The 25952-nt window shown below is 40.5% G+C and overlaps 1 protein-coding gene across 1 annotated transcript in view; it reads left to right on the top strand.

Annotated features, from left to right (window-relative positions):
• enpp6 (ectonucleotide pyrophosphatase/phosphodiesterase 6) overlaps positions 1-25952 on the top strand; it is a 31463-nt gene extending 5511 nt beyond the window's left edge. The window contains exons 2-8 of the mRNA XM_071895491.2: positions 10202-10381; positions 14696-14807; positions 15598-15739; positions 15948-16127; positions 20435-20572; positions 22111-22234; positions 24889-25952. Coding sequence (XP_071751592.2) covers positions 10202-10381; positions 14696-14807; positions 15598-15739; positions 15948-16127; positions 20435-20572; positions 22111-22234; positions 24889-25100 — 1088 coding nt within the window. The 3' untranslated portion in view covers positions 25101-25952. The remainder of the gene's footprint in view (positions 1-10201; positions 10382-14695; positions 14808-15597; positions 15740-15947; positions 16128-20434; positions 20573-22110; positions 22235-24888) is intronic.

The following is a 25952-nucleotide window of genomic DNA, read 5'->3' as shown; positions in this document are numbered from 1 at the left end:
TGTATATATTGCTTGGGTCGCTATATTGTATATTTTCTCTCTCTCTCTCTCTCTCCATCTGTCATTTTCCCTTCTGTCCCAACAAACACACAGATGCAGGACCATATTGTTCTATAGTTAGACATAATTCTGTTAGCTCATCTACAGTGTAATATGGATTTCACATCATAAGCTGACTACGGTGCAAGCAGAGCTTGTTTCTTATTCTTTGTTGGTCTCAATGTTAAAAAAGTGATAAGTAAGGCATTTACTGTCCTGTAGCACAAAATAATCATAATATATCTGTGGAGGGTTGATAGGGTTGTTGATCAACACTGACATCTCAACGATTACTTGGCCAGGTGCTCAGATTTCTGACTCTCAAATCTCACTTTGCGGCCTGTACTCTCTTTTGGAACAAAAACTCCCCATCCATATTTAGACTTTAAAAAGGCAAACTTTAGCTCACTGTCACAACTTCTGTTTTAGCTTATTTAAGCTCATAGATAGCAGGTATCTGATCTAGGGTTTGACCAATATTTTTAGACCGAAGTCACCGACAGATCATAATTTGTCTTTAACAGGGTTTTTCCAGGCTCAGAAAAGGGCTGTGACACTTACATCAAAGGAGTTTGGGCCGTTTATAGCACAAGTGATTATACAGTTGTATTTGGCAGAAAAGGCTCTGCTCTTGAGGATTCTCCCCAAATGAATCCAAGCAGCATGCGAGAGATTCTGCAGGGAGCGCAATAAACCCCCAAGACATAGTAGACATATCAATACGAAAACCAACATAAAACCATAATAATTCAGGGAAAGCTTGCATAAGCATCCTGTGTACAGATAATAGCAGCTTTTTTCCCCTAAAGTTCAGTGTTTGTGGTTAAGCACTCCAATCAAGTCTGTTTTGGCTGATGCGCACTTCTACCACCACTCATACTAGCAAGAGATATTTCCATCATTAGGCAATATAAAATTGAGGTAGGTCTTTGTATCTTTAAGCATTTCACAAAATTAAGAAATGGAAAAATATGAAGTTTGGATTAATATTTGGTTGTTCACATTTAGCGTTGGAACACTGCATACAAATTACAGGCTAGACCAAAGCCTACTGTTAGAGGCTGTTGGCTGACACACACACACACACACACACAGGCTCTGCGCAGGTATTTAGCAAACACACCTGGCTTCTCTACCAGTTACCTCTACCAGTTTTCCTGTAGAGAAAGAACATTATTTGGCAGATGAGTATACTACTTTGGTCCAAAGTTGGATAACATTTTTGCCTCGCTTGCATCTAGTTTCGAAGCAGTAGCTTCAGTAGTTTCACACATCTTGCTGAGCACTGCTTGTTGTTTTCTCTTGAATTCTTCTGCATAGTGAGATTGGGTACAACAGGGCTCATGACTGCCGCCCTACTGGTCAGACTACTGTATACCATCATTTCCACAGTGGACTACATAGATAGATAGATAAGTACTTTATTCATCCCAGAGGGAAATTCAAATTGTTACAGCAGCAAGACACTTAAGACATCCAACATAGACATAGTGTGTGCAAGTGCGTGACTCATTAAAAAGTTTAATGGCAGCAGGCAGGAATGACTTTGCGTAGCGCTTACTGGAGCAGCGCACCTGAATCAGCCTGTTATTAAAGGTGCTTTCCTGTTTAGTCAAAGTGACGTGTAGTGAATGAGAAACATTGTCTAATATTGACTGTATCTTATGCAGTGTCCTTTGTTCCACCACGGCCTCAACAGAATCCAAACTGATACCCAGGGCAGAGCTGGCTTTCCTGATTAGTTTGTTGAGTCCTCTGGTATCTGCCACACTGATACTAGCATGTAGCATGTTGCCACAGAGACTGATAAAAAATAAGTAGTAGGGTTCTGCAAACAGCAAAGGATCTAAGCCTTCTCAAGAAGTACAGACATGACTGGCCGATGACTAGGCCAATATTGGCCCGATATCGGTCTATTCGTAATCTGCTCAAATGTAGTGAGTATTGAGTCTTAAAAGCGTACTTTTCTTAAAGGCATACTGAGCAGAATTTTCCCCCTTGAAATAGTATGAAATCATCCAAAAATGATCCTACTCAATCATGACTTATGGATCATTGGTAGTGTGTGACAGTGTGTGTGTCTGCAGAGAGCCTGCTGCCTTCTGCCCGGATTTTCTTATTTCTGAATGTTCGGGACGTTTCTGGGCGTCAACCTTTTGGCAGCAGGTGTGTCCGCCTGCAACCAAAACCACTGCTGAATTGTTTTATATCTAAAAGCCACGCTGGCTGTGGTAGCGGCCCCGAACAGAGCAACTGGTCAGAGCTAGTGTGTATCGTGAGCTGGCAGCTAGCTACCGTTAACGGAGATTCGTTGTAGTAGAAAAGCTGATAGCTAAGCTAACCGGCACCTACCTGTCCAACAGAAAACAGGCCAACTCCGTGTCACTCTTCATCCCCATCCTCTCCTTAAATATTCTCCAACAGGTGAAAGCCAACCCCAGATTCACTCTCGATTTGGAACAAGCCTTGTCTGCTTGCCGTTTTGCCTCGCTGTACTTTTTTTTTTTTTTTACAGGTTTTTACCGTTCTGGCAACCGCAGGGAGGAGGGGTCAACAAAATCCTACTCAATATGCCTTTAAAACATGAGAAAAGTGTTCTTGAAACAAGTCAAAATATCTTGAAACATGGCAAAATAAGGCAGATCACTCAGTTATGAGATAATAATAACTTGATTCAAGAAAAATCTTTAATCAAGTTGATTTGCATACCCCATTGGCAGAATTTGTTCACTTCTTTTAAGAAAGTAAGATTTTAAGATTACTAGACCAGATTAAATGACTTTGCAGTGCACATGCTGGTTGGTTGGCAGCAGCAGCGTGTGTGTGTGTGTGTGTGTGTGTGTGGTTCATGCATGTGTATTGCAGTCCCCCCTTCATAAGCCCCAAACACAACAGCAGCTCCTGGCCAACGGGATGCAAGCTTTGGAGCGTGCCCACTGGTGATGTGCTGATGATGGTGTTTTGATGGAGCACATTCCCCTGTACAAAGAATTACTGGCTGGAGACACACATAGGCACACACAGTCACACACACACACCCCAGTCCATTGACTGGGATGTGTGGTGCAGGTCAGTGAGGTAGATTGGCGCAAGTCCATTTAGTGACTTGTAGGTAAATTAAGTTGAGAAATTTCAACTGGATCAAAGGCTTCTTCACCTCAATTCACTAGAGCGAAGTTGCATCCATCTTGCTCCATTCGCTTCTAATCACACCTAGAGATTGCTTTCTTTGGTCCAAACCACAATGGAAAAAGTTTACTTGTATTTGGTTCGGTTAGGCCCAATTACAAGCGATCAGCGGCTTGTAAACAAAAGTCACATGGACTTGTAGCTTGTTTATTGTACAGAGCTTTGGTAACCTGTCATTCCACCAGGGTAGAGAGTCAAAACAAATCTGATTCCAGTTCCTGTAACTTCAGCTAAGCATGATGGACTTATCTGCTCTCTCGTGATTTACCTTCTCTGGTGTTCATACTGTTAAGAACAGCTGAGTAGCTGAGCATCAGTCCAGATTGTGGCTTGCCCTCGGTTCATTTGTTTGTTTCAGGCTTTCCAAGCATGAGGAGCTGCTGGCTATCACATGTCAGCATCCGTCTCCTCACACCCATAACCCTTGCATTTTGGGGTTGTTTCCTGTAGTTGGTGCGGATTACGTTCTCACTCCTAACAAATTGTCTTGTTAGAGGACCGAGACTCTCATTTTCAGGAGTCTCTGTGCCGTTATTTGGTGCTGCTTGAATGGCACTGTTTTCACCTGGCCTAATGGACTAAAGGAATAAAAGCTTCAGAGTTCAAATAAACCACTGCAAACATGCGCGGTGTGAATGGGGACCCTACATTCTATTCACCCTCTGTCAGAAATAGGGTTAGTTCAGTCAATTTGACAGAACTAACAGATAATTTTTCTCACAACACAAAACTTTTTTTTTTTTTGACTGTAAACCTATTTTAGGCTATTGTCTACTGGGTGGAAGTCCTGTAATTGGGATTAAGGTTCAACTGATGTGAGTTTTTGAAGGCCGACACTGACATTTTTGCATTGGAAGCTGCCAAAGGCATCTGTAATTTCAGTCCAGTATGAATCAGCCATGTCCATAATTTTTGTGAGTCCAGAAAGTAATAAATCTAGAGCAAACTACTGTTTTTCAGCGAACTCAAAGGTCATAATGTAATAATGCATTACATTTTGGGCGGAGTGGAAGTGGAAGCGTAGACCATAATATTTTACATCCAGGCTGAGAGCAGTGATTTGAAGGAAATTGCAGAGATCCTGTATCCCATATATGAATGGTCCTCCAATAAAATGAATCCAGTGATTTAGGTTTTTTTTTCAAAATTCTACTAAATTAGATGTAGGTGTCTCTGTAGGTTATGATACTGATACCGGAGCACAGGAACAGACAGGAGTCGATCTCATCAATTAGTAGACGTTGCATCATTGGAGAGTAACAACACAGTCAGTGAGGTTAGTCTCTCCCCCAGTACTGAGAGAGACCTGTGATCTATATAGTGGTCAGTTACGTACATGGCAGATAAATGACAAGACATGGCTCCCACATGTCTCCATATGCCTGATAGCTGAGGTAACAATTGACGCCCGGAGATGAATGGCCTTGTAGCAGGAACATCAGGCACATCTTGAAACTAGGTCAACTTTGGTCAACTAACATGACCACAGTATAAGTACCGTATAGAAATAGAAATGATAGATAATTCAAACACATACGTACGTTACACTAGATGCATTTCTCCATTGAGTCCTTGGCAGAATGCTCAGTTTAAGTCAGTTATTTAGTAATATTTGAGAGTAGGGCTGAAACGATTCCTCGAGAAACTCGAGTAACTCGATTACTAAAAATCATCGATGCAAATTCTTTGCATCGAAGCTTCGTTTAATCCATATAACTATATACACACTCAGTGTTTTGCACGGATGATTATTACTGTTGCACAACGCGCTGGAGAAAGAGAGAAAATAGCGAGGGGCGAAGAGAAGAGACAGGCCAGAGAAAACGACAGAAAGTGTCCAAAGTTTCGGATCCAGTGTTGCCAACTTGGCGACTTTGTCGCTAGTCTTAGCGACTTTTCAGACCCCCCTGGCGACTTTATTTCTCAAAAGCGACTAGCGACAAATCTGCCGACTTTTTCTGACCATGGGAAGCAATGTTAATGTGTTGAATCCCAAAGCATTTGGCAATAAATTGGTTCGGCTGATGCCGGTTTTCTCTACTTGCTTGTCTAATCCAGAGAGGTCTGACGGTCACAGCGCTTCCCACACACAGCGTAGCTCCCTCCCTCCGCTGAGAGCAGGGACTGTAGGATAGGGTCCACTTGTAATTGCTACCGGCGTACGCCGAAACTGGCCCGGGTGGGCGGAGTCAGCACTTAATATTAAAACGGGATGAGATGAAGGCTAGTAAAGAATGCACGTTAATTATGGCTATATGTAATGGCTAGTTAAGAACGTAAATCAATATGGTGGCTAGTTATGATGTCCCTAAGTTAGCTAAGTTTTGCTCAAGAAAATAACCACAGAAAATAAAATGCTGCAGTCAATTTGTGAAAGCCTGAGCTTCATTCATGTTATTATTATGATAGTCACACACACATACACACACACACACACACACACACACGCACACACACACACACACACACACACACACACACCTACTCCCCTCACAGTGATGCATAAAATACCCCAGAAAGCAAAATATCAGGTGGTGTAAGTAGCAATTGGAGCCTAAAATGCACCAGTCCAATACAGCAGGTATATTCAGTTTAGTTTGATTGCAGTGAGTAGGGTCAGCAGGTGTAGGGCAACCCTTCAACATAGTAAATAAATGTACATTAGCCAGTCTTATGAACTTGTATGATATTTAGGCCTAGTAATAAATATCAATAATAATAATTATTTCACCTCGTTTTCAGTAAATCACAGTGTCGTATGGACAGCTTCGTGCGGACAGCTTTTCTCTTTTGTATATTTACTATTGCTCTTTAATAAAGCAAAAGTATTTCTTATCCGATTACTCGATTAATCGATGGAATAATCGGTAGAATACTCGATTACTAAAATAATCGATAGCTGCAGCCCTATTTGAGAGTTTAGCACAGAAATATTCCTTTATTCTTCTGCTTTGAACACAGCCTAGGCACGTTCATGCCAGGTCACTCTCCAGTCAAGTGAGACCTATGGAATGGGGATCTGGACCCTTCTGGCTGCACAGGGTTGTGAGTGGACAATACTGTTTTAGGTCCTTTGATCAAGAGCTGCTTTGATGCGTACACACATTGGAGGTCCTGTAGAGCGGAATTGTTTTGATTTAACTGATTTAACTGACTGTTTCTTTGAGACATTTGTTCCTTAGAGACAAATGAGCTTTCCTTTGGGCTTTTGGTGTGTCAGAAGGTCACACCCAGGTGAGTATTGCCTTGTCTCTACCACCGTCTGGTGTTGTCATCTGTCTAAAGACAATGGGTCCGGTCTGGTTATTTGTTCTTAGACAATAGGTCTGTTGCAGGTCAGCCTCTTCAGCCAAGCACAGCTAGCATCTATTGTCCAGCTACTGCTGATTAGGAATAGGAGAATGTGGCAACATCACATTTGTACACAGTTTAGCCAGGTTTCAGTGAAAGCCATATTGGTTCCATGGACAATTTATAGATTGTGAGCAGTGAAAGCCTAGTGGTTAGAAAAGTGGACTTGTGACTAGGAGGTTGCCAGTTCGAATCCCTGTCTCAGCTTAGAGGTCAACAGTAGAAGACTGTGGTTTTACTGGGCAGCATGGAACTCAGTAAAATTTTTCATAAATAACGGTGAAAAAAAAAACATACTTTGTAAAACTAATGTTGGCATTAAAATGTTTATTCAGTGTGTACCCCTATAAACGTGTTTTTCCCATTGAGTCTTTCCCATTTACCTCTCTGGTTATCTATGTCAGCAATTTGATATTGTTGGATCTGTATCTCACCATGGTCATGTCAAGCTCGGCAGTGTTGTGCAGTGTACTTACAACTAGAGTAGCGACCATTTATATTACATTGCAACAAAACAGGCTTGCAGATTAATAGAAAGACCTTGTTCTTCAATCAGGCGAAGATCCACAAGAAACATTAGACTGAGGAGAACAAAGGGACAAGCTGCTGGAACCTTTTGGTTTTGACTTAAGCCCTCAGGAAGATCATGCTGGAACAGTAAAACAGAACACACATTCCATTAGCAGTGAATAGAGATTATCTAACAGCCACAGAGGGTGTGAGTGAAGCCTCTGGGTAGTCTGCATTAGAGGAAAAGGATTAGAATTTGACTAGAGGCCACATTCTGGAGCCCCGTGTAATAATATCTTTAAATAATAATATCTTTATATATACGGTATAGCACTTTTCAAGCTTACAGCACAAAGTGCTTCACATAAACAGAGGGACAGTTAAAAAAAGCAGGTAAAAGAAGAAATGTAAAATGAAGAATACAGGAGTGTAAAATGACGAACGGATCCTAAAATAATTATAATAATAAAACTGGAACTGCTTTTTAAAAGTGTCAATTGAGACCGCAGATCTTAAGTCCAATGGAAGAGCATTCCAGAGTTTAGGAGCCACAATTTCAAAGGCTCGATCACCTTTTGTTTTGAGTCTAGAGCGAGGGGCAACCAGTAAGACCTGGTCAGAAGACCTAAGTGACCTGCTGGTAATGTAGGGATGGAGTAGGTCGCAGATGTACACAGGTGCCTGACCATGCAGGGCTCTATATGTGATTACAAGATCCTTAAATTGAATCCTAAACTTGATGGGAAGCCAATGTAAAGAAGGTAAGATGGGTGTTTCAACTTTCAACTTTCAACTTTCACCTTTATTTGTCCCCTAAGGGCAATTGGTTGCGCAGCACAAGTGCACATAAAAACATAAGAGACAGTAAAATCCACACATGAAAGACAATAAAATCCACAGTAGAATCCACACATACAGCTTCACAGAAATAGTTACATTTGAGCGATTATTGTCAACAGTCCACAGTAACATCATCAACAATCGGCATCATTATCACCTACACCACCGTCGACAACGTTACCATAACTCATAACTCATAAGTCATACATCATAACTCAACCCCCCACCCATAAACTAAAAGTTGAATTAGTGGCTAGTACCTTGGGCTAGCCTACCTCCTTTTCCCTGAGTTCAGGAGGGTAATGGCTGTGGGAATGAAGGAGTGTTTGTACCTGTTGGTCTTGGCTTGTAAACGGGTGCCAGAGGGTAGTAGTAGAGCCTGAAACTGCTGATGAAGGGGGTGGTCATAGTCGGACAGGATGGATTCTGCACTCCTCACCACCTGTCTGTTATAGAGGTCAGATAAGCTACTCTGCTGGACACCTATAATCTTGCTGCCGACATTAACCACTCTAGCAAGTGCATTTTTTGATTTAATGCTCAAGTTTCCATACCAACAGAGCAGACAGAATGACAGGATAGACTCAATATAAGCCTTATAAAAAAGCGTCATCAGGGACCTGTCGACTCGGAATTCGGCCAGCTTCCTGAGACAATATAAAGGCGCTGCTGGCCCTTCTTGCACAGTAAGTCAGTGTTGCATACAAAGGTGAGCTTATTGTCAATCATGGTGCCAAGATATTTGTAGTTGACCACCGTCTCTACCAACTGGCCCTCAATGGTAGTGCACTGGGGGGAAGGAGGCTGGTGCCTGAAGTCAATTGACATGTCTTTTGTTTTAGACTCATTAAGTTGCAAGAATACACTGTTGCACCAACTTGCAAAGTAGTCAACAATAGGGCCATGGTTAGTTTCCTCATCTTGCAGGAGGCTGACAATTACAGAGTCATCCGCAAACTTCAGGATATGACGGGTCTCATAATGGCTACGGCAGTCGTCTGTGTACAGGATATAGAGAAGCGGGGAGAGGACATAGCCCTGGGGCGAGCCTTGATGACGAGAGGGTGTGATGTGAGATGTCCTGCTGGACCTGGTCAACAGCCTTGCAGCAGCATTCTGCCATATGCAATGTCATACAGCCATAACGACAATCTGTTAAACACAGTGATATATTGGAATTTTACTATTTATGCTTGCTGTGCCACTGTTAGTAGAAAGTCTGGGTAAAATGCATCGTTTCAATTGGTGATCGGATTGGGGATCAGACGATCGATCGGCAACTGTGGTAAACGGCTTTGTATTTTTTCTTACCTAAAGAATCAGTCTGAGATGTTTTTGCAACTCTCTTAGCCAATTATCTGAAATAAAAAAATAAAGTGAAATTAGTATAAAAATTACAATGTTTTGTGCAATGGACCAATGCATGGCTTGGTTTGGAGACCAGTTGACACCCATTCAGTCTTTCTCAAAATGCATTCTTGTGTCCTCCATAATGTGTTACATAATATCTAATGACCAAAACAAAACAACACAAGGACAGAGGACAGATAAAGATTACAAAAGTTTTGCCAACCGAGGATTCATGGTGACTTGACCAACAAGAATGAATGGGAAGCGCCAAGATTCACTGCAAGAACGGTGTATCACATTTAAACGCCGCAAAATTGACAGCTGTGTGTCTTAATTGATCGTGCAACGTCAAGCAGACAACCAAACTGTGAGGATGCTTCTCTGTTCTAATTTTTGAGAAGTTTGCTCTCTCCAAGATAACTTGGGAAAAACTTTCTCCACAAGGACACAAGTACCGACTTGGGAGTTCTTGTATATGATATTCACCTATTGTCTTTATGACATATAAGACCTCCAGACCTTTTTAGCCTTTAATTAGGTTTGTTGACTGAGCATGCTGTTTCTTAGCACTGCTTCACACTCAGCAGTACATTCAAACCTGGATCTGGCCAGTGCAACCTCAGTCCTTTACTGGTAGATCAAAAACCAAATTAATCTTTACTTCAAAAAATCATAAATACCCAATGCCATATATGGTCCAACATGCTGAGAGCTGTGGAGTTTTTTGTTTAGTTAACTGATTAATTCAAATTTGTAAGTGTGTGTGTCTATATATGTCTAGGTCTGTAATATGAGCATCACCAGATGACTAGGAATAGAGTGGTTCACTAAACTGTAATAGCTGTTATTTGTGTTTTTTGTGTGTCTTGAACCTGGGTCCTCTAGTTGAAGGACAGTCTATCTCACCATGTGCTTTTCTCAGGCCGGTACTGCGAGGTTCATCAGATGGTTGGTAACTACATGTGGGATGAAGCCTCCAAGAAGGAGTTTTTGATCGGAACGAATCCCGATAGCCGGCTGCCTTTCTGGTGGGATGGGTCAGAGCCGATATGGGTCACCCTGCAGAAGCTAGGAAAGAAGGTCTTCATGTACTACTGGCCTGGTGAGTATATAGAATATTACCCTGAACACTAACCAAAAACCGTGCTGACCTCAGCTCAAATGGGTCACTGTGTTCTACCGATATTTTGGTTTTCTGCTATATCGGGCCAATATTTGACTTTTATGAAGTGTGAGATATTGGTCGGTGATGTCGTCTACCACTGATATGATGGAGGGATGATTGAGAATTTACTCAACTTCTTCAGGGTTGTCTGTAAAACCTGCACTGTCTCACCTTGCCTGAAGCTGCTAAGCCACCTAAAAGAATTTGATTAGCGTGGCTTTCAATGTCCCATGATGGTCTAAATGCTGTTTCAGAGGCTGTTCTACCCTGACAAGAACACAATTCCGGGGGAAACACTGATTACTTTGATTTTGGGGTGGGGAACATGAAAATGGTCAAATTTAAAGACACTGACAAAATATCAGCTGTTGGCACCTTCAGTCCAAAAATTTCTGTGGCAATATCATCCTTGAGTAGTGGTGTTAGCATGGTAGACAGTGCTATCTACCAGAGACAGAGGTCTGGTTTTGATGCCAGTATAGCAGGAACAGTCTCATCATGAAGTTAAAACCATTATTGTACAAATGGTTATACAGTTGTATTTGGCGGAACAGGTTCTGCTCTTTAGGGCGCTCCCCATATGAATCCAAGCAGCATGCTGACAGTTAATAATTTCAGTAACTTTACATTGACAGGTCCTTTGTTACATTGTACCATGAAATTGAGAAATGCAATTCTCATTGCACTGGGCCGTTAATAACATCTATGTGTTACTGGCCTGCTGACTAAATTTTTCTGCTGACTGGCTTATTTCTAGGCGTAGAGCTGGTTAACATGAGAACAAATGTTATATTGTGACAAAATTTGATTTAACGGATAGCCCCTTGAGATGAACCATCTCGTTTTCGAGGGGGTCCAACACAAAACATACAATACAATACAACAGACACAATCACATACAACATACACAGAGGCTCTCATTTACCGACCCACCCACACATCATTCCCATAAACCCACAACACCCACACAAAATAAGTCGGAAGTAGATACCAAAAAACAAAAAAAGATAAATAAAAGGTTTACAAGCTTATAGAGCATGAATGGATAAATAAATTAAAAAAAATATATATATATATAATGAAATAATAATAGTAGTAATAATAATAATAACAGAGTGAACTGACAAGCAAAAGCCATCCAATATTAAAGGGGCAAGAAGACATTACCATTAAACGCAGCAGCATGACGTTTTAAGAAAGGGTAATAATGAGTTCTTAAAGAGGCGTAATGAGTTAATTGTTCTTATAGTATTGGGCAGGTTGTTCCAGTCAGAAGGAGCTTTAAATTTAAAGGCACGTCTGCCAATTTCTTTAGTTTAGTTAGTTAGTTAATTAGTTTTGGGAACAAAAAAGAAAGTTTGCTGAGTGTGTCTAAGAGAGTATGAAGGTATGTATGCCGGTATTGTTTTAGGTAAGAGGGATAATTGAAATGGGTACATTTGAAAATGCATTGGAGCCAATGGTAATGTCTTCTAGCATTGAGGGGTAACCAGTTCAGAGTTTCGTACATGGAGCAGTGATGAGTTCGATAGGGACACCTTAAGATAAATCTACAGAGACTATTGTAAATTACATTGAGGGGTTGAAGATGTGTTTCGAAGGTGTTCTGGTAAACAATGTCAGCATAATCCAGTGTAGGCAATAACAACTGTGTAACAATTATTTTCCTCATCTGAAAAGTAAAACAGTTTATGGAACAATACAATATACCCAGGTTGCAACTTAATTTGTTTATAATGGTCTCAATATGTTTAATATGTTTAAAAGAGAGCACTGGATCAATCCAGAGGCCCAGGTATTTAAAAGTAACCACTTTTACAAGGGATGATCCATGATTAAAAGAAATAGTCAAATCTGAAGAGTCACCAAGACCTTGTCTGGTACCAAACAACACTACTACATGACTACATGACTTATTTTTGTTCGGCAATAGTTTGTTGGATGAGAACCACAACAGAGGCAAATTCACATTGTAGGGATCTTTCAATTTCAGATCTGTTAACTAGATGTATAAATTACAGTGTCATCAGCATATAATTGTACTTGACAGTCAGAACACATTTTAGGAAGATCATTAATAAAAATGGAGAAAAGGAGTGGTCCTAGAGATGAACCTTGTGGTACTCCCTTCTCAACGGTTAAATAATCGGATTGGCTTCCATTGAAACTGACACACTGGCGTCTATTATGAAGATATGAGTTAAACCAAAGTAGAGTATTCTGAGAGACACCAATGGCATAAAGTTTATCAAGAAGTAAATAGTGGTCAACGATGTCGAAGGCCTTGGTTAAATCAAGAAAAATTGCACCAGTGAGTTTACCAGTCTCAGAAGCTGTAAACACATCTTTAGTAATTTTAAAAGAGCTGTAGTTGTTGAATAATTAGGTCTGAAGCCAGACTGGCATGGAGATAAAATGTTGAAATCAGCAACATAGCGTGATAATTGATTGAAAATTAGTTTCTCAAAGATTTTAACTACAGAGCTGATAATAGAAATTGGATGGTAATTGTTAATATCATGGGGGTCACCTCCCTTATGAAGTGGGGCACATTTCCAAATGGAAGGGAGTGCACAAGTTGATAAAGAGAGGTTAAATAAGTCACATAATGGATACATCAAAATATGAGCAGCTAGCTTAATAAATTTAGTCTCAATGCCATCTGGGGTCCAGGTCCACAGTCATCCTTTAGGTCATTAATTGTAGTATTTTTAGAAAAGAAAAAGAACTTCTACAGGTAGAGCTACTAAAAGAATCACATGCCATAGATGGGTCAAACACATAAGAGCTACCTATGGAGGAAAAATGCTGATTAAAAGCATTTGAGATAACAGAAGGGTCATGAATGATATTGTTGATGACTCGAATCTGGGTACTGGTATTTTTGTTTGACTTATTGAGGATATTATTTATTCTTTTCCAGAACTGTTTTGGATTATGCACATCTTCAGAGAGATGTTTTTTGTAGAAGGCTGATTTTGCGTTACGTGTTTTTGTCTTACATAAATTCCTTGAAGACCTATATTTGTCCCAGTCAGCAGGATCCTTGGTTTCCCTATAATTCTTCCAGACTTTATCCCGTTGTTTAAAAAGACTGATCAGATCAGAGCTGATCCAGGGTAAATGTCTACCTTTAACTTTAATTTCCCTCCAGGGGGATGTTTATCAATAACGCTTGAGAGTTCTGAATAAAAATAATTCCAAGCATCTTCAACATAAGGTATAAATTGAAACCTGTCCCAGTTTATTGCAATCAAATCATGTATGAAATTATCAAAATGAATGTTCTTGCATTGTCTAACTCTAATGCATTTTGGAGGAAGACTGAAAGATTTAATCTTCCAAACACAAAAAATAGCTGAATGATCACTAAAGCAATCAGATAGAACCCCAGATTTTATAATTCTGTCAGGATGAGTAACAAGGATCCAGTCTAATAATGACTTAGATCTGGCGTCAACTCTGGTAGGCTCATTGATCAACTGAGTTAAGTTTATACTTTTGAACAGGTTTTTGTCATTTGATGAAGAGCAGTCAAGCCAATTACTGTTGAAGTCACCTAAAATAATCATGTCACCTGGGTGTTCAAATGAGGTAAAGGTAAACAATATACATTTAGTTGAATCAGGATGGACAGGTGAGGCCTATAAATACTACCAATAATGAGATGTTTATTTTCATGAAGTTTTAGCTTAACAAAGAGACATTCAAAAAACGATGGGATTACTTTAGGAATGGCGAGTTCAGATACAAAGTGCGAGGAAACATAAATAGCCACGCCTCCTCCTCTTGTACCCCTGTCTGCTCATATAATTATCAAGTTTGCTCTCATTGTCACAAGTTTTACTATGCAACCATGTTTCTGAGAAAGTAAGTACATCAGGTTTGTACTGAGCAGCCCAGACTCTAATTACTGGTAGGTCAATTTTTGGGAGAAGGCTCCTTATATTCAAGTGCATGATTTTTAGACCTTTAACTGTATCAATTATGAATCAAGGGGAGTAAGAGTGATAACGGGGTAGAGTGGGGCAGGGGTAGGGTCTGAGAGAGGAGGGCAGGAGAGCCATAGCACATACCACCACACACAATATATAATATATATATAACTGACAAGTCCTGTAAATATCTGTATCTGCAATGTATATGTTCCTAAGAAGTGTTAGTAATGTATGCATACCGGTAAATCATTCCAGTTGCTTGTGTTTGTGTGTGTGTGTGTGTGTGTGTGTGTATGTGTGTGTGTGTCCTCAGGCTGTGAGGTGCAGATTCTGGGTGTACGCCCGTCGTTCTGTCAGGAATATGTCTACAACCCCTCAGAGAAAAACCTGACCGATTCTATAGAGAATGCCCTCAACGCCCTGCGGTAAGAAGCCTTTAATGTACACCTTTAATGTACCCTACTCTGATCCCAGGGTTACACTGAGGAAGCAATGCTTTACATGTAAGCCGATTACTTGTACATATACCTAGGGAAGTGGAGGGTAAACCGAGTTTAGGAGGGTAAACCTACCTAAACTCGGTTTACCAACTACTATTACTACTGCTATTACTGCTATTACTACTACCTCTACTACTACTACTACTACTACTAGTATGACTACTACTACTGCTGCTGCTGCTACTACTACCACTACTACAATTACTGTGACTGCTACTACTACTACTACTAATACTAATACTATCACTACTACAACTACTACTATTGCTACTACTACTACTACAACTACTACTACTACCACTACTGCTACTACTACTACTACTACTACTACGACTAATTCTACCACCACTACTACTACAATTAGTGCTACTGCTATTACTACTACTACTACTAATACTAATACTATCACTACTACAACTACTATTGCTACTACTACTATTATTATTATTATTAAACCTTTATTTAGACAGGTAATCTCATTGAGACACAGGGTCTCATTCACAAGAGAGACCTGGGACTACTACTACTACTACTACTGCTACTGCTACTACTACTATTTTCACCTGACAGTGACGATATGATACGCTACAAATTAATCAAATAGAAATTGGCCCTAATCATGGAAGAGCCATTTATTTCAATTCATACCTAATGGAGAGTTGTGTGTGTGTGTGTGTGTGTGTGTGTGTGTGTGTGTGTGTGTGTGTGTGTGCAGGTCAGGCCAGGCGGACATGGCAGCGATATATTATGAGAAGATAGATGTGGAGGGCCATCACTTCGGACCAGACTCTCACCAGGTCAGAACGGCTGTAAGACAGCTGGATCTCGCCATGCAGGCTCTCAACAGTAAGATCAAGGTTAGTAGTATTATTACTATTTACTATGACATATTACTACTACTACTACTACTACTGCTAGTACTGCTACTACTACTGCTATCTGTCTCTTTTAATATGCAGATCAGCTAAATGCATTGATGCTGTCAGACTATAGTGTAACTGCTTTTCAGATGATTTACCTGTTTTTACCAGTTTTTTGTTGCTTATTGTGATGTTTTTTTTGCAGGAGAAGAACTTGGCGGACCAGCTGAATATTGTGCTGTTTTCGGACCACGGTATGACCCAGCTCCAGTGGATGGAGAAGGTGATAGAGCTGGACAAATACATCAGCATGTCCGATATCGTCAGGATGATGGATAGAGGACCGGTGGTCAGTCTCTGGCCCAAACACAACAAGTACCAAGAGGTCAGAATCTCTATATATCTATCTGTATATCTGTCTATCTGTATTTTGCTGTGCCATGTTCTCTCCTCTCCTCTCTTCATCATTAAGAGGACTAGATGAAATTTGAACGATTCCCATGGAAAAATTTGAAAAAAGAAAAGAAAAGAAAAAATAGAATAAAAGTAAGAATAGAGCAAAATAGGGGATAGTAAACATAACACCCGCCAATTCCAACATGAGAACATGTTAAGCAGAGATGTATGGCGAAAAGTATGAAAATATATGAATTAAAGCGTGTATGAAGGGTTAGGGTTTGTACAAAATAATAGCAGTAGAACATTCAGAGGCAAAGGAAAGAATTTAAAAAAATGAAGAATAAGAAAAAATGAAATAGGTGCAGCATGAAAATAAAGTAAACATAAAAACACAAAGAGATAAATCAATACAAGTTGAATCTCAGTCTTCTCTAATCTTTGTCTATCTGTTTTTATTTTCAATACTTCAATTAATCAGTTTTAGTGTGAGTAAAGGCTATTATTACATCCCATTTACAATAACCTCTAATAGAGAAACCAGAATGAGATATTTGGATTATACCAACACTGAGGTGTGTAGTATGAAATAAATTAAATATGAAATGAGCTATTTTACTGTATGCATCTAATATTCTGTGGTCTCTTTTGGACAAAGGAAATCACTCAGTGATATCAATAATCAAGTCTCAGTCTCTTGTAAATATAGAAGTTTATCTGTGCACTGGGAGACAGATACACACTAAAGAAAGAATGATATACTTAATGCATATAAATGATTAAAGCTTAATTTCTTCCACAGTTCCCCTCTTTGATCCTGTAGGATCACTACTCAGAGTTGTACTACTGCACGTGTAAACAGTTACAGGCAATAGGAGCTTTAAGCCTTACTGAGGGATGGGAACACAACCATGGTATGCAAGCAGCATCTTTCCACATAGAATGTTCTTTCAGGATCTGGACGCAAAGGATCAAACATTGAATGCCAGGACGTACTGCTGCGTTTTGTTGCAGGCCCTAAGGAGTATAAAGATATGAAAGAGCTAACATGGAGGAGTATATAATGTGGAATAGGCATAGATAGGCATGGACATTTCTCTCACAGTTCCTCCCTTTTGGATCAAAGGATCTACCAAAAACATCATACACAGAACAAGGAGATACCAGTCGACTAACCTGTCCAGTATGTCCTGTGAGTTCTGTCCATCAGCCCACTGTTAACAAGGGAGGGGTAAAAGACACAGTGGGTAACTACACTAGCCACATATTTTGGACAAAAACCCTCAGGATGACTGAAAGAGGGAAAAATCCTAAATGAGGCTATACATTCTACAAGCAATCAAACACCCTTGTGATCATTAGATCAACACAATCACTGAATTACATTTAAAAGCATCCATGTAAAACTTTGTCAACCAACATACTTATAAGCCTACCATGTATTAACTATAGTAACATTTAGTCAAAGGTTTACAACCCTCATATTCTTACTGTAGAGAAAAGTATCAAACAAATCATACCATACTAGAACTATAATCTAAACATGCAAGTTTATACAGTCAATCATCCGCGAGGCTATCTTGGGCTTCTCCCAAGAACAACAACAGGGGGGACAAATTTTCCTTTGTTACGATCAAAACCTGGATGTAGAGTGTGACATCTATTGCACCACATCATGTGGGGTAGAGGCAATGAACAGGTGCAGTCACCTTCAATGATAGTCATTAAAAACGCACAGTGAGCCAATAAACAATTCTAACTTTTGAGTCTTGGGGATGCTTGCAGAAAGTAACCTTAGCTTTTATCAAAGATGTCAATTGAAATATGCAAACCTTGGAAATGTATATATCAGTGGTAGACCATTCATTATCATTATCATCATGCACAGTGGGGTTATCAGAATGTTTGTCAGTTGGATATCTTGTTCCGCTAGCCATAGTTAAACTGATATATTTGTAAGGTCCTGGTCATCAGTATCAGAATCACAACAATCATCAGACACATTCTGTTCAGTAACATGTAGTAATGCAAGGATATACCAGGAGTTCAATGTTTCAGGGGTTAACACGGAGAGGTCATGAGTGGAGATGTGGCGTTTCCTTCTGGCGCTTGCAACAGAAGAGAGTGTGGTGTAATTATCAGTGTGCGTGTCGGTGTTGGGAGTGGATGAGCATGTGCGCTCAGGAGGTGTAGTTGCAGATGCAGTGGATGGTATTGTAGAGACATCTGCTTCTGGGGCATTGCTCCGGTCATCCAGGAAGATGAGGATGCAGAATGCTGTCATCACCAGGAGGGTGGTCAGGATGACGACGTGATCAGACACAATGGTGTAACCTGCACAATAGTCATGATTAGAAGGTCGCGAAGTGGAACCGTCAGTATACAGAATTGGCAATAAGGGTTTGTTACAAATCAGGACGCGGTGTGGTGCAAATAGCCACTGTGGCTACACAATCATGCGGAACTTCAGAGCTGTCGGTTAGGTGCAACAATGTTACAGGGTTCATGGGTGGTGAACGGACAAGGGTCAAATTGGAGGCACTGAGAAGAATAACTTTGTAGCCAGTGCGATGGGAGGGGGAGTTGAGTTGCCAAAGAGTTCAAGAGCAACATCACTGCATATGGGAAGAAAACAATCATGGGCTCTGATTTTTTTACCATTATGGCAGCAATAGGGACGACAGTGTGATTGACTGAATGAAATGGCAATTGCCAGGTTTACCAGGCTTGGGGATAGGCATGATAGGTGCATTACAACTACTTTGTGTAGGTACAAGAACGCCTTGTTCTAGTAGGGACACAAGCACTGGTCTAATGCCTTTAGAGATAGGGAATTGTCTGACGCACGGCGGTTGACGCCGGCATGGAGGGTGATGCAGTGAGGCAGAGCAGATGTGACAAAACCTGCCTGTTTTTTGTGTTTGGCCCATAGCGATGTCAGAACCGCTGACAGAGCATGTGGAGGTTGTATATTATTCGGCGGGGCTGGTCAATGGGAGACAAACGTGGCTTGCAGCACTTCGGGTTTCGGGGTGACAGTCAGTTTGAAACCTGTAGGTAGGAGCTTCGTACTTACCGTACAGTGTCAATTGAAGAGGTTGGTGTTTCCAACATGAGATGAAAAACCATAGGGCGAATTTTGCGTGCGGCAGTAGTGCCAATCAGCGCCAGCGTGATGTGGGGTGTGAATCCCTGAAGACAGACACATCCACATCCTTTAGGGCCGAAAAATATGTTTGTCGGAGGTTCAATAGTGTCCCAGTAAGCATCAGTATTCTTGGTGTAATGAGAAACTGCCAGTTTCTATTGGGCAGGAATGGGGTCGGAAAAGAAGGCGGCAGTGACATGGCATGATGTGGTATGACACATCTGTAACAACAGTGTGGCAAGGCTGGTGTTTTTGCACAAGGGAGGTGAAGACAGGAGAGTCAGGGGAACACATGGCTAATGAGCTCCCAACCAAACCAAGTGGTAGTGTGTTGTCTAAGCAATTGTTTGAAATCATGCAATTTGGATTTAGGCAATTCGAGATACAACCCTTGTGGGGTGCAATGAATACTTGCACATAATTTGCAGAGGAGGTCAGGACCCAGTAGAGAAACCGGGCATGCGTCAGATAGCAAACTACTGTTGTACATCGGCCACAGTTGTAGAGACTGGTTGTGACAAGGGTTCTAACATAAGAATACCAGCTGCACCTACGGGTTGCACAGATGTAGAACTTTTAGGAGCGACATGAGGAGCAGCGCTAGTCAATGTAGCACCGGAGTCAACCAAGACACAGACTTTGAAACTGCCAATGTAGGTGTCTAGCATTGGTTCTTCTGTAGGATCATTGGAAAGTTTTATCAATGGAGCTTGCGACACTGTGCGTGGTTCAGAGGGAGTTTCTTCACCCTGGCCTCCCTAGTCTTGTTTGCAATTTGAGGACCCCATTGTGGGCTACTTACAGTTCAGCAGTGTAGGTAGTCTGGGATCAGTTCCTCATTTCAATTATTCAGCTTACTTGTCTGTTGTCTTCGGCATGGACACCTTGGACCTAGGGTGTGGTCCTCCTTTCCTCTAACAGCTTTTTATGCTGGACCTGTTATTTTATATACATAAACCTCATGCAAATGGATTAATAGTTACTTAATCTTTATACAGTGCTAGCAGTGTTTTGACAAAGTTTCAAAAAATGTTGACAATGTGTGTATATTACCAGGTTTCCTCAGCTCTGGTCCCTATAACATCCAGATCGGGTACTAGAGTGCTTCAATTAAAAGTGTGTGTGTGTGTGTGTGTGTGTTACGCCAGGTGTATGCTGCATTGTCCCAGGTCCCTAACATGCGTGTCTATGGCAGACAGGAGATCCCAGAGCGTTTCCATTACAGAGGAGGAAAGTTTGTTTCCACCCTGACGCTGCTGGCAGACCCAGGCTGGTTTATCACTGAGGTAAAACACAGATATTATTATTTAAATTTTTTAACTTTTTTTTACATTTACTTGAAAAAAAGGTCAACTTGTCTTAAAACTACTTTTGAAGATTGTGTTCCCTTTTCATGATTTTTACACTGTCATACACTGTAATGTCCATCTTAACAACAATGTCCATCTTAAAGGATAAGGCCGGTGTTTTTTAATGGATTGCTTACCGTCAACAAATCCTATGAAAATAACAAAATCAGCAATGATTTTGTTTTGCCAGCAAATCTCGTCCATGTAGCCGGTGCCCAATGAAGCCATGTCCCAGCAGCCACAGAACTCCATTGTATTAAAAAAACGATTAAAAACACGTCAAAGAGCCATGCCGTTGCTCTGAGCAGCATATTTCATCATCGCAATGCACCGGGCCAGCCGACTTTTTCCTCAAACAACTTAATAAGCCGGCTGTAAACAGCCAAGTTGTTAGCAATTTTTTTTGTTAGCGATTTTTAAAATTGAAACTATGTATATATATATATAGGTTTTTAGCTTACCGTTGGAGCCAATGACTTCCAGGTTGACGGCTAAAAATGGTACGTGGGAAGTCAGAAAGTAATGGGAGTAGAGCAAACACATTGTTGATTTTGTTATTTTCATAGGATTTGTTGATGGTAAGCAATGCATTAAAAAACACCGGCCTTATCCTTTAACATCTTAGTTTTCTTAAAATAAGTGATAAAATCTGCCTACAGGATAAGTTACTTTCCCTTATCCCAATGCAAATCAACTTGCTGCCAGAATCAACAACACCAACGGAGCAACATACTAATGCTTCAAGAAATAATTAAAAACTGGTCAAACTGTATGAAAACAGGTGAAAATATCTTTCGCCATTGGCAGATTTTTCACTTGTTTTAAGAAAAAGAGATATGTTTAAATTGATATGTTTTTTTGCAGTGCATCAATCACAAGTGAGTGAAATTTCTTTAAACAGGCAAAATTGTCTGGCTGTGCAGCAAGAAAATTTAAAGAATCTTCAATTATGAAGGAGAAGTTTGAATACAAGATAAAAAATTCCTGGTTTTGGGAAAATCTAATGGGTAGAGCTTATAGGTTTAGGTTATAGGCAGAAATATTTGTATTCTCCTAATGCACAGATGTAAAAAGTTTAATGACATTAGCTCATACATGGCTGGAGATACAGCATGCTTTAGATGAGGCCGTTTGATTGATTTATTTATTATTGATTTGATTTATTGTGGAATTGATCAATACTACACTGGTTGTCTATGGGAAGGCCTTAACCTGAATTGATTCTAGTGAGACAATTTGATCAGATTCCACACAAATATGCATGAATATGTTCATCACTATTATTGTTATCCTGGGTCTCAATGGAGAGTTTTAGTGTCCCATGATTGCCAAAAATATCAGTATCTGTAACAGCCTTCAAGAAACAATATGGGTCGAACCCTACTCCATCCTAACTTTATATTTACAATTGTGTGTATCTCTATGTGTGTGTGTGTGTGTGTGTGTGTGTGTGTGTGTGTGTGTGTTCATTCTAGAATAAGGCCAAACTTCCATTCTGGAAAAATGGGACAGGGGAGGCGTCGGGATGGCAACATGGTTGGCATGGTTACGACAATGAGTTCATCGACATGAGGGGCTTCTTCCTAGCAACGGGACCCGGTAACCAACCAATACTCTCATAACAATTAAGATTTAGCCACTTTCTTTTTTACCTGTTATTCATCCAGGGAAAGTCAAATAAGCACCATGCTGTTTTCCAGCAACACCCTGCATCATATTCACACGGAGCTGACCCATTATCGGTACCCAAACCACATGCTAACAGTTAGCTTACATACACCATTCTCATTCATTTACAATGTCCCCCAGCTAGCATTCTGAAAAAAATAGCACATTAAATGTAATAGCGCATTAAATACATAGTTGGGGGTATATGTGATCATGATTAAAAAGTATTGTGAAATAAAGGAACTGCTTTTTGCTGTGCATTCTTCCCACAGCAACCAAGGATCTTGTGTGGAAGGATGAGAACCACTGGATGACGAACTGTTTTCTTTCTGAACCGTTTATGATAGCAGGAATCTGCTGACAGCATCGGAAACCTGAAACTCTCATCTAAAGAACGATCTCTGAATGGTGTCTATCAGCCAGTCACAGCCGGAGCAGCGCTGTCTTGAAATTTTCGTGTAATCTGGATAGGGCCGAATGTTTATTCACAATACAGTGAATAATGATGAAGCTGAAAGGGTCTAGATCAGTTTACACACAGAAGCAAACAGAGAGACGAGTTGATTCCAATTTGCACAGGAGTAAGCAATCCACGAGAGAAAAGAGAAAGGCAGAAGCGTTATTACATGACAATAAAATAATAAGATCAGTACTCTACACAAGTAAAATGATGAGGAAATGCAAAAAAAAACAATATACACAACAACAGAAGCATTGGAGGCAATACTGGAGAGCAGTAATGTGGATGGCATTACCGTCTTGCAGGCTTTCCTCTTAGAAACAGCCGCGGAGCAACACAAACATCGAAACAGTGCTAGCTAGCTAAATACCAAAACAATATCAACAATTGGTGCATTGTGCTTTGTGAAACTACATGTACCTCTCATGTGTGCCACAGAGATACAAGCAAGTTATTTCAACTTCGCTTGAGTGTATTTAATACGCTAATGTTTCAAAATGTTAGCCGGGGGACACTGTAAATCAATGAGGATTACATAGGTAAACTAACTGTTAGCATATGGTGTGGGTACTGGAAATTAGCTAATGGTTGCAGTGAAGAGGTTGAGGATACTGCTGCCCAACAGCACCACCGTAAAGGAGAACAAAAATATATAGTCTTTGTAGGTGGCATAATGTGTTTTTATGTGCCTTTTAATCTCATGAACAGATTAAGTGTACTTTGGATCTGTAGGGTAAGTGATACTTCAACAAGCACAAGATAACTCAGAAACACATAGAAGTTAACTGAAAACAGATAATGGGTCCTATTTGCATGCCAGCACAGATTAAGCACTGTGACCTTGTGCTGGCAGGTAGAGGTAGGCTAATTTAGTTGGGCACAAGCGGATTTCTTTCTGTCTGCGCCTGTTCAGTAATTTCGTGGCTTGTCACATTGCTTGTGCCAAAATGGTTGTAACTTTCAGTTGACAAAATCCCTATAGCCATGCGAAGGCAGCAGAACAGGTATGTGTGTTCCATCTGCAGCCTATAATTTGAGGTTTATGGTGCACATTTTGAAGCGGTGCGCTATTGTGCACACCTCATTCAATGTGGGTAACTATTCTTGCACAACTCTCGCAAAATAGGTACACAAACTTCTTTACGGTGCTTTTGTGCACACCAAACTGGTTGGCCATGAATCTGTATTCTGCACAGCTTCTGAGTTTATAGAGTGCCAATGCCTCTGTCATCATCAGGGGTACAGGAGCACGGACGGTGACATCCTGGAGATCCATTGGACGCAGTAGTTCGCACAGCTCCATTTTAAAGTTCTCTCTCCACTCTACATCACTGAACTCCCTCAGGACCGCCCGTTCCGACCAGTCCTCACTCCGTATCTTCATCCAAAAACGCCAGGTTGTGTCAGTTGCGTCATCTCCTTCTTTCCATCAGGTTTCCCAAAAGTAGCACCTGAAGCATGGCATTTTTAAATTGCAATATAGGTTGGCCTATGGGTGTTTTAGCAAAAAAAAACAACAACAACAAAAAAACAGGATAATTGAAATAAGTACTTTGCTCATGTAAACAGGATTATTATGGGGAATTGTCAATTAATGCAATCAAATGGCTTAATCAGACTATTAATGATTAATCAGACTAAATAAGTCATTTTCTGTAACATTTTTTGTCATATTTCTTATGTTTAGTTTGCATGAATGAATTAAGATGGTAGGGAACATATTTCTGAAAAAAAAAAGCAATTTTGACACGTATTTTGTATGATTATGTATGATTTATGATTTGAAACTTTTTTAAAAATTGCACTAAAGGACTGGAAACCACATCAATGAGTGTGCATCTGGAGTTAGCCAAGGTGTTCGGATTACCTTACCTAAAAAAAAGGTTTGTAAGCAGTCCCAGTGTTCATCACAGAAACCAATGAGTACCAGTCGCAGCAAGCAGTATCCACTGGTTTCATAAAGAAATGCTAACAGTACTTGCAATCCATTTTGAGGAAAGCTGAAGTGGCGTTGAAACATTTTCCCCATAACCTGACAGGTTTGTGGTGAAGTATAATAACAGACTGTAAGGGTATCTCTTTAACATTTGAGATCCACTTATTATTTTTACCTTATTCCATCCAGACTTCAAGCGGAATGTGCGGGTGTCACCGATCCGAGCAGTGGATGTCTACAACCTGATGTGCCGGACGATGGGCGTGGTTCCTTTGCCCAATAATGGGTCCTGGTCCCGGGTGGAGTACCTCCTGAGTGGCTCGAATGATCCATCCCGGCCCATAACCCTCTGGACCTGCTGCATGGGCCTGCTGGGAATACTACTGGGGCTATGGGACTAGAACATATAACCTTACAGAGTTTAGGGCAACATTAGGTACCTAGAAATCACCAAAAACGAGTTAGAACATAGAACTTTGACGAGGTCTTGGCTTTAAATGTCCCTATAATGTTAAATAGGCTAGAAAATGTCACCTTAAAGTGGTTAGAACGTTCTTAAGGACCAAGAACACAATGCCTTAAAGGGCCAAGAGAAATTGAAAGGACCTTAACCCAACTTCTTAAATGGACTGGGAACCAAGATCAACTTATGTGCCTACAACGCAACACCCTAAATGGGCTTCCACAATGGATCCAGAAGGGGTCTGAACCTTCAAACCTCTTAACATCTTCTTCAGGCCTCGGTGTCTGGTCAGAAGATCAGAGAAAACCACAAGGCCCACAGTTCATAGTGGGTCGTTACATGGCACATACCATCAGTGTCCTGCAGAAACCTCTCCATAACATTTCCCAACATTTCAGGAACCGAGAAAAAAATGTTTTTGATATTTGCCGAAGCATTTTCAATGGTTTGGCTTAGTCCAAGCTTTTCTACTCAGCAGGTGATGACAGTAGTTGCCAATTGTAGTAATAAAAAAAAAGAAAAACGAGAGATACTAGATTTCTGCAGGACATCAGTAACGTGTAGACAGGGAATGCTGGTGCTTTACAATTTATAGTATATTTCTATATATGTGTAACCTGTTCCTCTTGAGAAACTAAACATTTTTATGATGAACCAACATGGTGAATGTAAACCTCATTCCCTTCAACTGTTTTCCCCTCCAAACCCCTGTCATAGGCAAACTTTGTTTCTCCAAAAACACAGCTTTTTAGAAAAAAAAACAAAAACTTGCATTGCCAGATTGGCACAA

This window comes from Centroberyx gerrardi, chromosome 16 (assembly GCF_048128805.1).
Source record: "Centroberyx gerrardi isolate f3 chromosome 16, fCenGer3.hap1.cur.20231027, whole genome shotgun sequence".
In the NCBI taxonomy this organism is placed as follows: domain Eukaryota; kingdom Metazoa; phylum Chordata; class Actinopteri; order Beryciformes; family Berycidae; genus Centroberyx; species Centroberyx gerrardi.
The sequence above is the reverse complement of the archived record's forward strand: the minus strand, read 5'-3'. Positions and strand labels throughout refer to the sequence as shown.